General features: G+C 42.4%; 2 protein-coding genes across 2 annotated transcripts in view; both read right to left on the reverse strand.

Annotated features, from left to right (window-relative positions):
* LOC119404686 (cAMP-dependent protein kinase catalytic subunit 1) overlaps window positions 1-3,121 on the reverse strand; it is a 319,288-nt gene extending 316,167 nt beyond the window's left edge. The window contains exon 1 of the mRNA XM_037671304.2: window positions 2,868-3,121. The gene's annotated coding sequence lies outside the window, so the exon portion shown is untranslated. The remainder of the gene's footprint in view (window positions 1-2,867) is intronic.
* A 199-nt stretch (window positions 3,122-3,320) lies between these two features.
* Window positions 3,321-16,863, reverse strand: part of LOC119404685 (L-gulonolactone oxidase) — a 28,218-nt gene continuing 14,675 nt past the window's right edge. Inside the window, exons 9-12 of the mRNA XM_037671303.2 lie at window positions 13,522-13,671; window positions 12,478-12,642; window positions 5,111-5,201; window positions 3,321-3,574 (exon numbers count right to left, since the gene is read on the reverse strand). Of these exons, the coding sequence (XP_037527231.1) occupies window positions 3,443-3,574; window positions 5,111-5,201; window positions 12,478-12,642; window positions 13,522-13,671 (538 nt within the window). The 3' untranslated portion in view covers window positions 3,321-3,442. The remainder of the gene's footprint in view (window positions 3,575-5,110; window positions 5,202-12,477; window positions 12,643-13,521; window positions 13,672-16,863) is intronic.

Raw genomic sequence — 16,863 nt, forward strand, 5'->3', positions numbered from 1 at the left:
GGTCACGAGATACCGTATTTTGTCGCACCTAACCCGCACCGCTAACAAAAAACTCTACAAAAAATGCATATAACTCCTGAACTTGATCTATATACGAGCCTCACTGTGAAGAACTCGTCGCCACCAGTCTCCTTCCTTGTCACAGAACTCTGCCAACGCATAGTGCACGCCGTCCAGAAGGCCCACAATACGGCGGTAAGGTTAAACTTTACTGTCCCGACGTGCGAGCCACCTGCGTCAACCTAAGGGTTGATATTTAGGACCTGATTAAAGTTCATCATACCATACCATATAACCAAAGGGTATTCAGACGAGGGAGAAATCGGCGGATCGGCGGGGGATAAAGGCGGAGCCTAGTGACGTCAGCTCGCGAGGAGAATTCGCCACAAATGTCCCTCACTCACACGGACGGGGCGAACTAGGGGGAGACCAGTGTTACTAGACTACTCTGGTGGCTTGCACCATCCGTTTTACGAGCTGCTGACGACGAGCTGCAGATTGTACACCCGCTGCCGCTCTCTGCAAGAGCAAGTGCAACAATGTGGCCAAACAAGAGCCCGAAATTTCGCTATATCCCCCACCGCCGGGGGATTGTTTGTCCTTTCGGAGAAAAGGTCCCCGTCTCCTCCGAGGAGGCGCGGGGGGGGGGGGGGTCACGCCCACTCGCTAATACGTGACGTCGCGGTCAAGTGATCCGCAATCCCCCCGTCTCCCCCGAGCATTTCTCCCCCGTCTGAATAATCCTTAACCCGCACCCCCACTTTTTAAGCACATTTTCCCGTTCTTTTTTTTTTCTTTTTTTGTGCAGGTTATATGCGAGAAAATAAGGTATATTTCGCTTGCGACATTTTCTTGCTTCGTTTCGCTCACGCCTGCTTTTCGTTCAAGGTCACATTCGCGTGAGCTGGGCTCGCTCAGACTCACGGGTCAGCACGACTCGTCGTCACATCGCGGTGGATCAAAAGCGCGAAGGACGTCACCGAGTGACGTTTTTTTCGCCGTGAGGACACAAAGAGGCGGAAATTATTCTCTCCGCCAGAGAGCCAGCTGTTCGTTCAACTCCAGCATTTTCAATTGGAAGCGGCGCACCCTTTTGTCAAGCTGTAGCCACTGCCGGCGGCTCTGCGCATCTGGAGATTTAAAGAAATGAAAACTCCCGACTGTTCGCAAGCGACAACGCCAACACAAGGTTTACGATAGGAGGCGTGCCAGTTGCGTGAAAAGAACGCGACTGACGCGTCACCGCATATATGCGAGACAATGTATATAGGTTTACAGCAGCGTTAGTTTTATCAGCACAGAAAGACAAATTACGTGACCGTGCATTGACGGAAAGAAATGATTTAGTTGTTCATCACGTATTAACTGTGGCTCAAACTCACCGTGGGGGAGTGGCCGAGAATTGAGTGTGGTTTTACAATTTTTTTTTTATAAAACTTACGAATAGTGTAGTATAGAAAAGAAACGGTTTGTGCTCGATGAAACGTGAAACATATATATATATATGAAACGCTTATATATAACGATGAAACGTGTATATATATATATATATATATATATATATATATATATATATATATATATATATATATATATATATACACACACACAACAGAAATATAAGAATATCGTTTAGCTAGCTAACCGGTTGATTTCATTAAGCTAATTCTGCACAGTCGCGCAGATCTTCGCGTCGCAGAACCCAGAAATGGAGGCTCCAAAAGACAAAATGGCAGGCGCAAATAAACCCACACCAATGGCGCATTGAGTTCAAGTGCATCTGCCCAACAAAGAAGTTTTAGAGAAATGGTAGTGCGCTGAAGACGGTGAAAATCGGACGCCTAACGCGATGTTCGGGCAATGTAAAGTGGGACAATACTGCCGGAAAAGCTGGGCAATGCTCAACCCTAAACAATACGACGGGCCAGCGAAGACCGCAAAGTCGAACAAGTGATTCCTTCTTTCGTCGTAACTCAAAAGCGTTTTCTCCTAAGGTTCAAGAATTCTTTTCTAAGGCGACAAAAACTGACGACGGCATCGATCATCAGCGAAGTCTGCAATCCCACAGTTGAGGTTGTCCACAACACTTGTTGCTCGACTCGCAAGACTGGCTCTACTCCGGCGCATCTTCGTCTGAGCCTGCGACCAGTTTCACAAAAGGTGCGCTCTGGCCGGAATGGGAAGCACGTGCACTGGCCGGCGAAGTATTTCCCGGGCGGGCACTGCGCGTGGCACACAAGTCCTCGAGGCAGCGGCCGAACCGTTGGCATTGAAGTCACGCGCGCAACGCGGTCCGCTGCGGGGATTCCGCAACAGGTGAAGAAGCTTTCACGCGGGTCGCCATAATGCCCGTGACGTCATGAGCATCGCTTTCCCTTCCCCCTTCTTTTTACGTTTGCTCCGAAAGAAGTTGCTCGTCTCCCTGCAGCAGCAGGAGGGCTGCGCACGCGATCCAGAGACGGTGCTCCGAGAACGATCTCCAAACACGGTTATCAGCGCCGGTTGAAAGGTCGCGCCAGTTGCGACTGCGCGCTCTGCAACCAGAACCCACTCGGCTTTGTAATCGGGCAATTGGGGCGCGCCGATATAACGGCCGGCCGGCCAGTCAGTGCGTTTGAGAGTGAGTGAGTGCGATCACTCTTTTTTTCTTTTGTTGTTTTCCTCGCTCCACACGCAAGACAACCGTTCGGAATGTCCCCGCCGCCAGAGGGAGAGAGGTCTCAACAGAAGAGCAACTCGTTTCGGAATCGGGGACACCAATGTTGACGTGCGCTTCGGATGTCCTCTCACCCCACGCCTGCTAACTCGCCGCCGACTGGTAACTGCCGGCTGCGTACCGCACGGAGACACGGGGAATCGCAGCTTACCTCGTCGCAGGTGCAGGCCGCCACCCGTCGTCGCTAGATGGTCTCGGTGCGGGTCTTCTTCCCGCGACGATAAAAACCCGGGCACAGAAAACACAAACAAGAAACTCGTTCACGCGAACAGGTAGCGATAACGCGACGCTCAAAAGAAAACGGCACACGCGTCGCACAGAGTACGCCAACACCTGAAGCAGACGAACGGAGCGCACGGCGACGCCGGGCCCCCTTGCGGCGCTCGAGCGAAGCTCGCAGTCGAAGAAAAAACCAGTCCAGGGCAGCGTGGCTCGCCTGCTGCTGTTGACACAGCTGAGCTTACGCGAAGCAAGGTCGCCGCGGAGGTCGCAGTCGCCGTGAAAAGAACGCGTCAAAAGGAAGACGTACAAAGACGGCACTCACGCCGCACAAGGGCGGCCGCTGCCACCCCCCAGCATCGCTCGGAGACCCGACAATTCCATGCAACTTCCTTTTATTACAACAAAACATCCGCACACAGCTTCTTCCGCGTGCCACAACTATAAGTGCTACTACTTCATACAAAGGAATGTTGATGACCCATCACGTGGTCCCAAACACCGCTTTTATGAGCCTAGGACTCTTTCCATGTACGGATTTAAGAACATGCCCTGGGGGTCCAACTTCTCACGAATGGCACACCACTTAGAAAAGTTCGGGTACATCCCTCGGAGCTCCTTTGAAGTTGCATCATAAGCCTAGCAGAGGGTAATGAGTATAAAGTGTAAATCAGTCAGTCGTACTTGCGGTTTCGTCAGTGGACAAATAAATCCTGACACAATAATGTACAAAAAAAAAAAAGCAGCATTTCTGTTTCCTCTATCCTTTATGATAAATCTGTCACAATATTGCCTAAGTATTACAGTCAATCAAAATCAAAGCATTCCATGGAGTTAAACTTCTAGGCAAAGCATTACTGTACTTCCGTCCCAGATGGTCCAATGAAATACTCTCACAAACACTGCCACTAATTACACCAATAATAATAATAATAATAATAATAATAATAATAATAATAATAATAATAATAATAATAATAATAACCAATACTTTTCGCAATACGTCTGCCTTCTTTGTATGCATGTCTATGGTGTGCTCTGAATAAGAGTGCAAACTCTAACAAGCAAATACCTAGCCTTGAAAACAACTGCAACATAATATTAACTGATGCATCTCATTGTCATTCTGTCTATATAAGCATGAAAAATATTTGTATAGACTCTATCTGCAGCAATCTGGGTGGCCACTCTATACATGTAAACTTTGCCCACAAAGACTATCTTTGCACACTGGTGATCGTTATGTATACATAAGTCACCAGTGTGCTTTTCATTCCTTTCCAAGTTTTCACATCTATAACAAAAGATTTTATTAATTAAACATTTCTTGTAGTGCCCACGAACACCTAAGCAAACTTTGTGCTGGTGCACTATTAACCTAGTTGCTAAAAAAGCTACTACACAATAATACCACACTGGGGAGCTGTTCAGACCAGGATTGGTTTTAAGTAATATACACAGTATAGTGTACAAAAAAAAGATAAAACAATGCAAAATACAGAAACAAACCAGCAAAAGATGGCATTCATGTGGGCACAAAAATGAACAAATTCTACAACGCGCTTATTTACATTTGTACAAACGCAAAGAATGAATTTAGAAATATGTAGAATCAGTATACATATCAGTATCTGTAAAATTATAGTGTGCTATTCTTTGTACAACTAATATATTTCTTGTGTTATATTTGGCAAGCAATGCTCTAAAGAGCAACTTTTTCTAGTTATTAATGTCCATCAATATCCATATGATGATCTGCCATGTGTGTGTTCCGAAGGTTCCAAAATGATATCATAATATATAGTATGGCAAACTTCTTCGCAAATATTTTTCTTTTTGTATCCACCGTTCCTCAGTGTGAATGGAGCTGTGAACATGCCAAGGTGTCTGGGCAGTATTTCACAGACCAATCTGTTTGTATTTTGTATAAAAATAAAAATAAAAATTTCATTTGATTTGATGGAAGCATCTGAGAACCTGTGCAGGTAATGCAATTCTCAGAGCACAGTTATGCCAGCCGAATTCATTAACTGACCATAGCCACTTCTGGACAAAACAAGTGAAGCTTACTGAAGCCTGTGCTGCTGTATTGCAACTCTCATCTCTAATGATAATTAACAAAGCAAACAATGTTAATGAATTCCCATTTTCAAATGCACAATGCTGGGCTCTTACCTTAGCCCAGTGAGGCCGTCCGCCAAGACTTTTCATGATCTTTTCATAGGCAGCCCAATAACGCTCATAGGCCACTTTCTTTCCATAAGGCCTAGAAGAGGGATCCCAATCAAGTGTAAGACTAACACACTGCCTCTGAACTAAAGAAAAACAAGCACATGGGAAAGCACAGTTGTGTAACCAAAGCTGGCAAATTTTCTGGAGCTGGAAGTAAGTACAGTCCTGCAGGTGAATTACTGAAAGCCCTTTGTAATCGCTTTCACACTAGCGCGATCACTAAATAGACGTGCTGACTGCACATGGTTTATAAATTACTTCATTGCGGAATAAAAAAGGTTATATCAGAATAAGTATGCTGGTTGTGCTCAACACTTGATCGGTGAAATAATCAATGAGGTAATGTTCCGATATTCAATTGATGGTTGCAGACACTGCAAAAGTGCTATTTCCGCCAGCAAATAGAGACCTGTGTGATCTACACTTCATACACAGCATTCAACAGTATGGAGGCTGGCAAGACTTGCAGTTGCTGCATTCACATCAAGAACTACTAGTTTGGTGCCTTTATCAGCAAACATATAAAATTGTCCTTTCTCTACGATGAGTAATAAAACAGTCTGCTATATTAAAAATAAACACACTTATGAATCATTATTGTGCCATGACTCTGCAAATGAGAGTTTTACTGCGCAGGTAAAAAGGTTGCAGGCTGCAGGGTACCATGGTGTGGTTTTGATGTGTCTGGATTTCTGGCTTATATCCCCCAATTTTAAAATGCAGATTAGTAATAAGGCGGTAAAGAAGCAGAAACTTAAAGTGAAGCAGCCAAAAACCAAGTGTGCAATGCAAACGATAAGACCGCAAGTTGTACCGTATTGCCATGGAGTGGTTCATAATTTTAAGAACGTGGCCACAAGATATCAAGTTCCTGTAATGAAAAAATCCGTAAACAAGGGGTGGGTGCTCGAGCCGACGTTTCGACAAGTGGACTTGTCTTCTTCAACGCTGGAACTGTTCCAGCCTTGAAGAAGACAAGTCTACTTGTCGAAACGTCGGCTCGAGCATCCACCCCTTGTTTACGGATTTTTTTCGTTGCAAGCTTCCATCTTCCACATCCTGCCTTTTTTTTGGATCAAGTTCCGGTAGTGTTTTCTGCACCCATGAAATTGTCAGTGTTCTGTTACTGCATTTCGAAAGACAGTAAAGAAACGGGTTATGTAAAAAAACATCTTAAGTTTATAGATTGTAGTGTTGCTGTGGTCTATAAGATTCCGTTGTCACGTGGTAAAGTATATGTGAATCAGTCAGGCCACTGTGTTAATGAGTGCCTCAGAGAACACGAGTGGTCTCTATTGACTGGGACAGGCTCCCATTTAGCTCAACACTACGAACAGTGCAAGTGTCACGCCTTGTTTAATAAGACTTATTTTGGAAAGGAGCCCTGACACCACCGCCCGAGAGCTTTGAGGAACCTTTTTACATACAGTCGCTTGGTCTGCAGTGCATCAGTGTTCCATCCTTAACATTACTCAGCAAGGAATTTATTTTCTTGGCTGATGCTCAATGAGGGTGCTGTTTGATTGCGGCAATGGTCACTGCACTCAAACCACTGGTCTTTATGATATGTACTCGCTTTTTCGGTTCGGGTTTAAAAACCTGTTAAATGATAATGCCCTGTTGTTCATGAGTTGTGTTGATATCTGTGCACTGTGCTTACTGGGTATGATCTTCAGATCTGTTCTTTCTTATAAAGCCGCGCGACGCAATAAAATGATGTCAGTTGAGGGTAGCGCTGTGTCCTGTTGTCTTTCCTAGTGTAGTTTTCTTCCCACCATGGCGGTCTAGTGGTTACGGCGGTCGACTGCTGGCCCGGGATCGAATCCCGGCCATGGTAGCCACATTTTTGATGGAGGCAAAAATGCTTGAGGCCCGTGTGTTTAGATTTAGGTGCACGTTAAAAGAACCCCTGGTGGTCGAAATTTCCGGAGTCCTCCACTATGGCATCTCTCACAATCATATTGTAGTTTTGGGACATTAAACCCCAACAATTATTATTGTTATTATTATATTAGTGTAGTTCTCTTGTGTTAAAAGTTAGTACTATAGTTAACCAGTTACTCATACTTTTGTTGATTAGGAATTAATTACCATTCACCAACCATCCAGTTACATTTGCTGGCATGCCCACAGTGAAAGCGCCCTTTTATTTCAGAACTGCTACTCTTAAATATTATTCAATGTTGTCGTAGAAACACCTGGTGTCCATGAGTGTTGGAAGAAAAAAGACCGTTTGGTGAAATGAAGGAAAAAAAGGAATGCCAAATGAAATGAAAAGGAGGAGCTGACAAGAGGCAAGACATCTGAAGAATTGCAAATCAGTTCTGCGGAATACCGCAAGGTGGAAGGGGTTAAGAAAGGGAAAATAGACAACAACCCGTTTGTAGCACGAAGCCACAAAGAAATCCACACTATTTTCCCTTTCTTAAGGGGAGACGTGGGTCTTAAAAAATTGTTTTTTAAAAGTTGGGTGAATGGCATGAAATTTAATACACTTATTCAGCTTTTTCTGCAGATTCAAAATCTCTAAGTAGATTTTTAATAGCTGCATTAGAACAAAAGATATGCAATTTCTACCTCATATTTAAGCATATTTCTTACGGGGATTTTTGGCAACTTTGCTTTGTCAAACACAAAAACAAAGTATGTGGCAAGATTGCCAGGAAGCTGGTCTAGCCGGTGATGCTATTTATTTTCTTATAATGTTGTTCACCAAATTATAATTCTCGATTATCAGAAATAGTATGCAGCAAAAAAAATTCACTCACATTTACGTCTATTTATTTTGCATTCAAAGTTTGTTGAAGACAATCGGATTAGCATCACCGGCTAAAACAGCTCTCTGGCAGCCTTGCCACATACTTTGTTTCTGTGTTTGACAAAGCAAAGTTGCCAAATATTCCCGTAAGAAATATGCTTTTAGAGTTTGCACATCTTTGTACTAATGCAGCTACCAAAAATCTAATTAGAGATTTGGAATCTGCAGAAAAAATGGGATAAGTTTGTTAAATTTTGTTCAGTTCACCCAGCTAATAAAAGAAATAAAAAAAAGACCCGAGTCTCCCCTTAACCCCTTCCACCACCTTGCGGAATTCCGCAGAACTGATTTGCAATATGTGTTCAGTTGCTTTGAGCTGTCGATGAATTCACCCTCGCACTGCCAATTACTAGCTTCCTGGTTAGCTCAACTGGTAGAGCGACCGCCCCGGAAAGGCATTGGTCCCGAGTTCGAACCCCGGACCAGGACGAATTTTTCGGCGACTATGAGGCTTTATTTGAGAAATCCTATGGATTTCCTTGTGGCTTCAGGCTACAAACAAGTGGTTGTCTATATTCCCTTTCTTAACATCTGAAGAAGCACGAGCGCATGTACACGAAAAGATAGAAAGCTGAGGTTTATACGAAGGCATAGAAGGATGACAGGTAGCCTGCGTGGGCACATCTTGCCAGTGATGTTTTTGTGACAGCAGTGGAGGTTATCACGTTATCCATAACACGTTGTCCATAAATAAATCTTTTATCTTAATGAATAACTTGTTTCTTTTTGCTTTATTGTGTGCAGCCACGTGCATGTATATATTTGTTCTGCGCCTTTGAATAAAACTTCAGTTGTGAGTAAGCGCTTGTGTTTCTGTGGTTAAAAAGCCTTTTCATTTTCTCTGTTGTGCCGTTTTCTTAACAGAAAATGAAGCCAATAACTGAAAGCAATCATATAAGATGGATCTTGAATAATGAAATCCATTGCTTAATTCAAAATGGGTGCATGGCATGTGTGCATGAGGAGGAGTGAGCATCTTCTGCTTTAGTCTCTTCACTGACTTTGCTGCCTGGCCTTACTATTGTACTTCCATTGCAGCAAGATCAGTTAATCTCCTGCATGTTCCATGTCCCATCCATTGACTGATGTTAACATGCTTGACCACTTACATGCACTAGAACAAAACAACTGCTGTACAAGTAAATTGCTGCTTTTATGACGTCACATTAAAAGACAGAATAAGAGCAGACTTTCAAACACAATACGTTAAAGCATGCATTGTGATGTGAACAAGATAATTACCCAAGCAAGATAAATTGGAAGAGAGCACAACCAAGGTATGCATGCTTACAACTAAGATACGCATGCTTCCTTTGTGCATGTGCGCATGCGGATAGCTTATATTCTGAAGAAGTGATAACTACAGTCTGGCTTATGCAAAGATAACATAGCAGACCCATTCATTTGTCTTAAAGGTTAGCTTTTCAGAGCAGTGGGGCCTGAGTGACTGAACAAGTTTCTGGCGCTAAAGTTCATACAGTAGATTTCCATTAATTCAACTTTGGTTGATTTGACCTTGACCAAAGGCACCAGCTGACACAAAAATACATTTCTATGAGACCATACTTTCGTTATTTCAATCCAGAGGTGAGCCACTGTCAGATCAAAGTTTGCCAATCATCTTACACGCACGTGACCCCGATGCGAATGATTTTAACTTTAGCAGCATTAGACTTTGTGATGCATGAGGTACACTGAATACGTCAAACACACATCATCTCCAATTGAAATTAATCATTTTCAACCTGACCCGGGAAGAATTTAACACAAAAATGGCAGCTTACAACATTCAATTCTAAAGTGGCTTTTATTTTTGACAAAATTCACCCAAAAGTTTGCTGAGTGATGCAATCTGATACGAAAATAAAACTAAATTTGCAACCACGAGTCATTGCCAATGCCATCACAACATGGCAACCACCGTGGATGGTGAGTTTGAGTTCACGCATCATAACTATGACATGCCACTTTCAGTCTTATTACGAGTGCATTTTTCAAGCAATAAGTTATTGTACTTGTTCAGTTATTGGCAACAACAGTCTTTGCATGTTCTTGGAGTTTTGGAGATTTTGATGTGTCGCAGGATTGACTTGCAAAGTGACGGTGGCCCCACCATCATATTTGCAATTCTTGAGCAGCCATTCAATAAATGCAGAACACCAAATGTGCTATCGACCATAAACAGAACGACATATTTTGTTCTTTATAGCGGTAAGGGCTGCCTAAGACGGATAACAGCAGATATTAAGCCAATAAACTTTCATTCCATGAAGGTAAAATTTAGTGGTTTTATCTATTTTTTTACCGCAACTATCAAAGACATGCTGCTCTTGTTGCTAAAAAATTAGTTTCATGCTCAATTCCTACACAAGGTTAAGTGCTCCAATGACACTTTGAAGTCAATTTTCTACTTTTGACCCATAAAATGTGTGTGCACATGTGTTCAATTCAGATTGATATTACAATTTGGTCAAACTACTGCCAAATACGAGGTGTGTTAAAAAATATTGAACCTTTGGTCAGCAGGAGTGCAATTTTTTAATTAGAAGGTACAAAACTGTAATCTCCTTCAGAGTAGTCTCCTCGACAATGCAGACACCTCTCCCAGCGCCCTCACCATTGTTGGAAACATTTCTTAGTAAAAACATTTTTTGGAAGAGTGATCACCTGGCCCATCGCACTACGCATGATGTCTCCACTAAATTCAATTTCGTTTGAGTGGAATTTCCAGCTTGGGAAACATCCAAAAGTCCCATGAAGCCATGTGGTAATGTAGGGAGCCTGACGAATTACAGGAATATTGTGTTTGGGGCAGAAAGCCTGAATGAGGTGTGCAGAATCAGTGCGTGTGTTATCATGATGGAGCTGCGAAGTTTCTGCTGCCCCCCCCCCCCCCTAGATCCGGTCGTTTGTGCTGCACAGTGTCATGAAAAATTGAATGTATTGATGCAATGCTTACCCTGATCTCATTCGCGAGTTCTCAGACTGTGTGGAGACAGAACTTTATGATGAGTTGTCTGGGCTTGCTCAACAACATTCTCATTTTGGCTTGTTGAGCTGAACATGGTTCACTGTACACTGACATTGGCTCATCTTTGAAGGGGTTATGCCACTCCTTTATCCCTGAGGTCTGCAAGGCATCATCACTGAAAACCTGCTGAATGTTGTGAATGATTTCCGCTTGGGTAACGCCAAGCATTTGGCAGAATCTGGTGCAATATCGCTGCTCATGCAGCTCGGTTATTTTACAACTTACTGGAATCTGACAAGTGGTCATTACGTCCTCGCTCATGGGCCATTTGCCAGCAACTGACGCCAATGGGTATAAAAATATTCACGCATGCGCGTGAATAGCTCCTTCATATCTACACCGAAGGAAATCTCCCGCACTTCATTTGTTTATATGGGAAAAAAGAAGGCTTGACATTTTTTCAACAGACCTCGTATGTAAGTGATGTACTTTCGTTGCTTATCTTGTCTCATGCTTAGTTTGACCTGTTTGATAATTTGACCTACTTTGTTGGTCCCCTAACGTTTAAATTAACAAAAGTCGGCGATATAAAAAGCACACAATGCAAGAATGCAAGGCTCCAGACATGTCCAAAGACTGAACGCCATCAAGTGTAGACTAATGATCACAAATGTCAAATTTGTCCTAACAAAGGAAATAAAAGAAGGATGAAAGAATGCCGCAAGCTCCACCACCATAAAAGCTAAATGTCCAATTATACCATCAAAGTACTTTGCAATTAGAAAACACAACAAATAGCGCAACAAGAAGCCTTAGGGGAAACACCAGAAAATTAAGGAATATTGCAACCAAATGGTGCCACTTGGTTAGAAGTGAATAACTAAGAATTAGTCGCGTTTTGGAACACTTATACAGCAATCATTATAAAAGTAAACGATCAATTATCAGTGGAGACAATGGGCCACCAGCACATGAACTACACTTCGGTGTTTCACATAAAGAAGTGCGCAGATAGATGTATCAGTGAACCTTTAATTGCACCCAGTGACACGGAATTTGCGTTCTTGAATTCCACGAGATTTCTATCCGTTTTTGTTTTTGTAATTTTTAATTTTTCATGACTCACTACGTGCATGCTCAGTGAAGGCTGCTGGTGCTCATATATTCTGTAAATTCCAAAAATAAACAGTTGAGAGTTAAGCCCCTGGTGGTTCCCCTAAGCTGTGTCCTTAACTTTTGTGTGGGCTGAAATTTCGTGTTGAATGGGCCAGCAACGTGGCTGTGTCCATTAAAGTGCCATCCATGATGGTCATGATGATGATGGCTAGGGTATCATCAGAAAACTTATTTTCCTTTAGAATTCTTTTGAAGGTTTTAAAGAGTTAAGTTACCACACTGTAATATGAACAGTCCTAAATGAAACAGCTTATGAGGGGACCTATTCGTGCCAGCAGTGTTCCAACTTGCACTGTGTCCAGTTGACAATTGGGCAAGCCATCTGCAGCCAGCAGGAAGACTCACCTGTACATGATGACATTGATGTAGCAGCTGTCCCGACCAGACGCAGGGCTCAGGTAAATGTCGTCAGCTTGGACAAAGCGAATTTCCACAGGTATGTGCACATAAACACCTGGGGTGTTGTCAATCCACTCTTTCAATTTCCACAATGCGAGAGCAGTGTTCTCTCTTGATATCATAAGGTCACCATAAAGGGAGAAAGACAGTGAGAATTAGTTTCTTCTTTTTTGTTACCTCAACAGTTCCGATGCAAACATGTAATACAGACAGCAATGCAACAAAGGCAAGATCTGTTGCTCGGTGCAACTGACAGAGCTAGAGTGGTAAAAAATAACAGGTCCAGACCAATGCAGATGATGTGGCTACAGTATCAGGCCTGGCTGGTGTCAGTTATCACAGAGTATGTATGTTTGGCCTAAACGACTGATGTATTGAACATTCACAATTTGAATACACCAATTTGAGCAATGTATTCATTTTCAGCAGGGTGGGAACGATACTATCAAAAGCCTCCATGTCCGCTAAATCATGGCAAATTAAATGTACATCTGACTTGCTACCCTGACTTAACTTTATGACTTTAAAACCCTTCCACGTAAGGCACTCATGAGCCAAATGCTAGAGTGATTTGAGAGCCAGTATCTGGCAAAAAAAGACCCACTATACAATCAGCACAACAGCCTCAGCTTTACTGCATGTACTAAAACATTTCAAACAGTTTACTTGCCCATACGCAACGTCTGGAAAACATTTTTTAATTCAGAACATTGTTTTTGGACAAATGTGTGCCTGAGGTCAGTATCACTGCATACTTCAAAAGACGTAACAGTGAATTTTTACTGTGCTTACAGGAATATTTTCTGCACAGTGTTTGGAATGAATAAATTGCTAAACTAGGTCGACACAGACACTACACAGTAAGCTGACACACCCACACACACACCTCGGCTCTTGTACTACTAAGCATTGCAGCTGGGGCCACATTCAAAGGGCCCTTGCCTTTCCCCTGCCTATACATACTTGTGAACCTATACCAGCCTGTCTTACCTTGGAATGGACCACTCATTGACATGTTGCTTGAATCTGCATTCATAGTTGAATATACGGTAACTCAAATCCACCCTCCGGCGTCGCGGTGCAAAGACAATGTTGAGAAACAGCTCATTGAGCCATGGAACCCAGGAAGGAAACCATGTGCTGAAAGCATAGAAGAATTTGTTGAAAGGCTGGATGCTAATGAATCACAACAAGTACTTTGAAATAGAAGCTTAAGCAAGACGCTCTCCCAAGAAATAGTGTGTGCTTGATAGCTTCAAATAATACACCGATATTAAATTAAGTAGTGCATTGCTCACATGCATGTGCAACAAAATGTAAATCACTATAGTCTCGTCCCCTCACATAAATTGGCAATTTAAATATGAATGAAGTATTTGCAGTTAGCCAATTCTGGAAAAAAGCATTTTTAATCACTCACCAGCACTCATAATGAAGTATGCACGGCTCACAGATCCACTACACCTACAGACAGTTCTTTTAACTAATAATGATGTAGCAGTAGGTATCAACACCTACTGCTACATCAAGTGAATTATCAGGTTTGATAACTCAGACTTGAAAGGACACCAGGAGTTTGTTCAAATTATCAGAAGTTCTTGTAAATATGACTCAGGGCAACATACCAACTTGCGTTATAATGAAACATTCACGTACGCATACCCGAAATGCTGGAAACCTCGAAATTTTGGAGATTCATAAAGCAGGAGGGATGCCACAATAGAAAACTGGTGTGTCTTTATTTATTGTTCTTCAGTGCCACAGCAACATCATAAACAGCTCTGATTGATTGCCAGTTTAGTTTTCAGATGTCAGCGATCATATCGATACATGTTATCATGGTGTGTGGATGCGTTTGCAATTAGGGTACAAAATGTGCTGCGTTTCATGACAGCTGGTAACCCCCTCCAAATCTTAGTATGCTTTTTCGCATGACACCAGTGCACTGCGGTGAAAGTGACTTAAGAAGCATTCTGCACGCGATAGATTACCGGGGCCTTGCAACACTTTTTGAGCATGGTCAGAAAAAGCTGCCAATCGGTAATCAACACTCCTGAGAATATGCGAGCCAAGCAATATAACACAGCACGCATCCTGAAATCTACAATTCTCAAAGTCAGCTAGAAATCGCTCCCTCTTCTCTCGACAAATGATGCCATAAACCCAAATTCCACGGCCACTGGTCGATCTGAGCATCATGAGCAGCATAGCTGCCACGGCCGCCGCGGGATGCCTCCATGTGCCCGCGCGTGCGCTCACGATCACACTGAAAGTAAGCCTCGCATTTGAAAAAAAAAAAAATTAAAAGAAAGTGCTCAAGATCATGACACGCGCTGACAAACGAACGCACCTTTTTGCCTCCCTGTCATCTACCCCCTCGCATACCTTTCAGTGTGCGACAAATCCCTGTAACTACACTCGTACTTGACGGATTCTAAAAGTTCTTGAGGCAGTCGATTTGTGAGGCAATAAGCTCTTTTAATGAAGCTATTCGATGATTACGTGGAAAAGTGTTGCAGGGCCCCTTTAAGGCCAGACTGTCAAGGTCTTTTTTTTTTTCTTCCTCATCAACACAAGATTGTTGGTGCACATGGCTAGGCTAGTTTACGAAGCGCTGAAATTACCTGCTTTGACATAAGCAGGTAATTTGCATTATTTGCGACTTTTAGTTATATAAAAACGCAAGTGTTCAGCCAGAAGTGACAAAGGTAGGTGATATTTTCTGGCACGGACAAGCAAAATGTATGAATTAACCAAATTAATGCAATGGAGCAGTTTGAATTATCTAGATTTAAGTGACAACAAAACATAGCCAGCCAAACAAAAACGTGAATTTTGTTTGCATTAACTGGAAGTCTGAATGATCAGAGTTTGAACTATTGTGAGTCTACCGTAGCTATTAAAGAAGACCAGGTGGTTCAAATTAATCCGGAGTCCCCCACAGAATCATATCGTAGTTTTCGCATGTAAAACCCCAGAAATTACTGAATTATTATAAATAGGTGCATTTAGTGGATTTATGTAATCACATGCACATTGACGCAAACAGGTCTGCAATATCAACTAGCTGCCGTAAGTAACTAATTCCATTTTAGATTGAAATTATTTACACTTTTGATGCAGGTAGAGAGCTCGTTCGCAACATGTGCAGATGTACCATATACAGGCCAAACCATATCATGTAGGGACACATAACTGTGAACCACTAGTAGCGAATAGAAGTTCCTGTTCTCTCTAAGAAGACAGCCTGGTGACAAAATAAGCAGAACAGCGAGAAAGCAGAGCAAAATGCCTGGTTCCCACTCTAATGCTCCTTGTAATATGGTGCACAACTGTCTCCTGCCCTTGGCAGCCAAACCATGAAACCCCTTATACTTTGCCATGTCGAAGGCAATGGCAAGGCACAATGTTCTCCCATATTCAACAGAATGCAACTCAGATCTTTTGCTGAATGGACAGGGTTTGCACATGGCAATGTATTTGTCAGAAAAAAGACATTTAGTACACTACTTTAGAAGCATTTACCTTCTGCGGCAAGGAAATAGCTGAGTTAAAAGGAAAAAGGTGGAGGCAAGGAAAAATTTGAGTTAGATAACCTAGCACTTCGCCGTAAAGTCTCCCGGTTATCGATTTTGCATAAGCTTTATCATCATCCTTCAACTTCATGATGAATTCTTTCAGTCACCATTAGTTATCTTCCCACATCGTGATCATCCATATAAAGAAAAATGCATAAACTGCCATTCTTCCCACTATGCACATACTTTCTTGCTGCGCACAATAACCAAATTGAATGCGTCACCATCAGACAATGCCACAGAACACAACTTTAGCAAATTTCAAAATCTTATTCATGCACAACTTGACACCTAATCTTAGTATCTTAACTTTCTTTTTCTCATTCCTTGCAGTGTTTTTTCTGGTGATTTCTGCTGCTGTTTTGCTTTGGTTATCTGTTTGAAAATGAATTTCGTACACTATGTTTCACACTATATTATTTTGTAGTTTCTTTTGTTCAACTTTTGAGATGCATAACCTGTAACCAATGCCTGTGTCCCCCCTGCGCCGCATAATATCCTCATCATGTGGGCCTTTGGGGGTTTTTCTGAAATAAATAAATAAATAAATCACCAATACCTACCGAGCACAAAAGGTGCTATGAATGAATTACTCAGCCCACTGATACTACTGTATCATCCTTTCAACACACAAGTTTACTTTGAGTATGCACTCATGCTAATGTTTCCACACATAGAAAAAGAGAGCGGTCGTGTGCATTGCGGAAAACAACAAATTCAATACGAGTAATTGATGACCGCAACAGCTAGGAAG

The sequence above is a fragment of the Rhipicephalus sanguineus genome, chromosome 9 (assembly GCF_013339695.2).
Source record: "Rhipicephalus sanguineus isolate Rsan-2018 chromosome 9, BIME_Rsan_1.4, whole genome shotgun sequence".
Taxonomy (NCBI): Eukaryota; Metazoa; Arthropoda; class Arachnida; order Ixodida; family Ixodidae; genus Rhipicephalus; species Rhipicephalus sanguineus.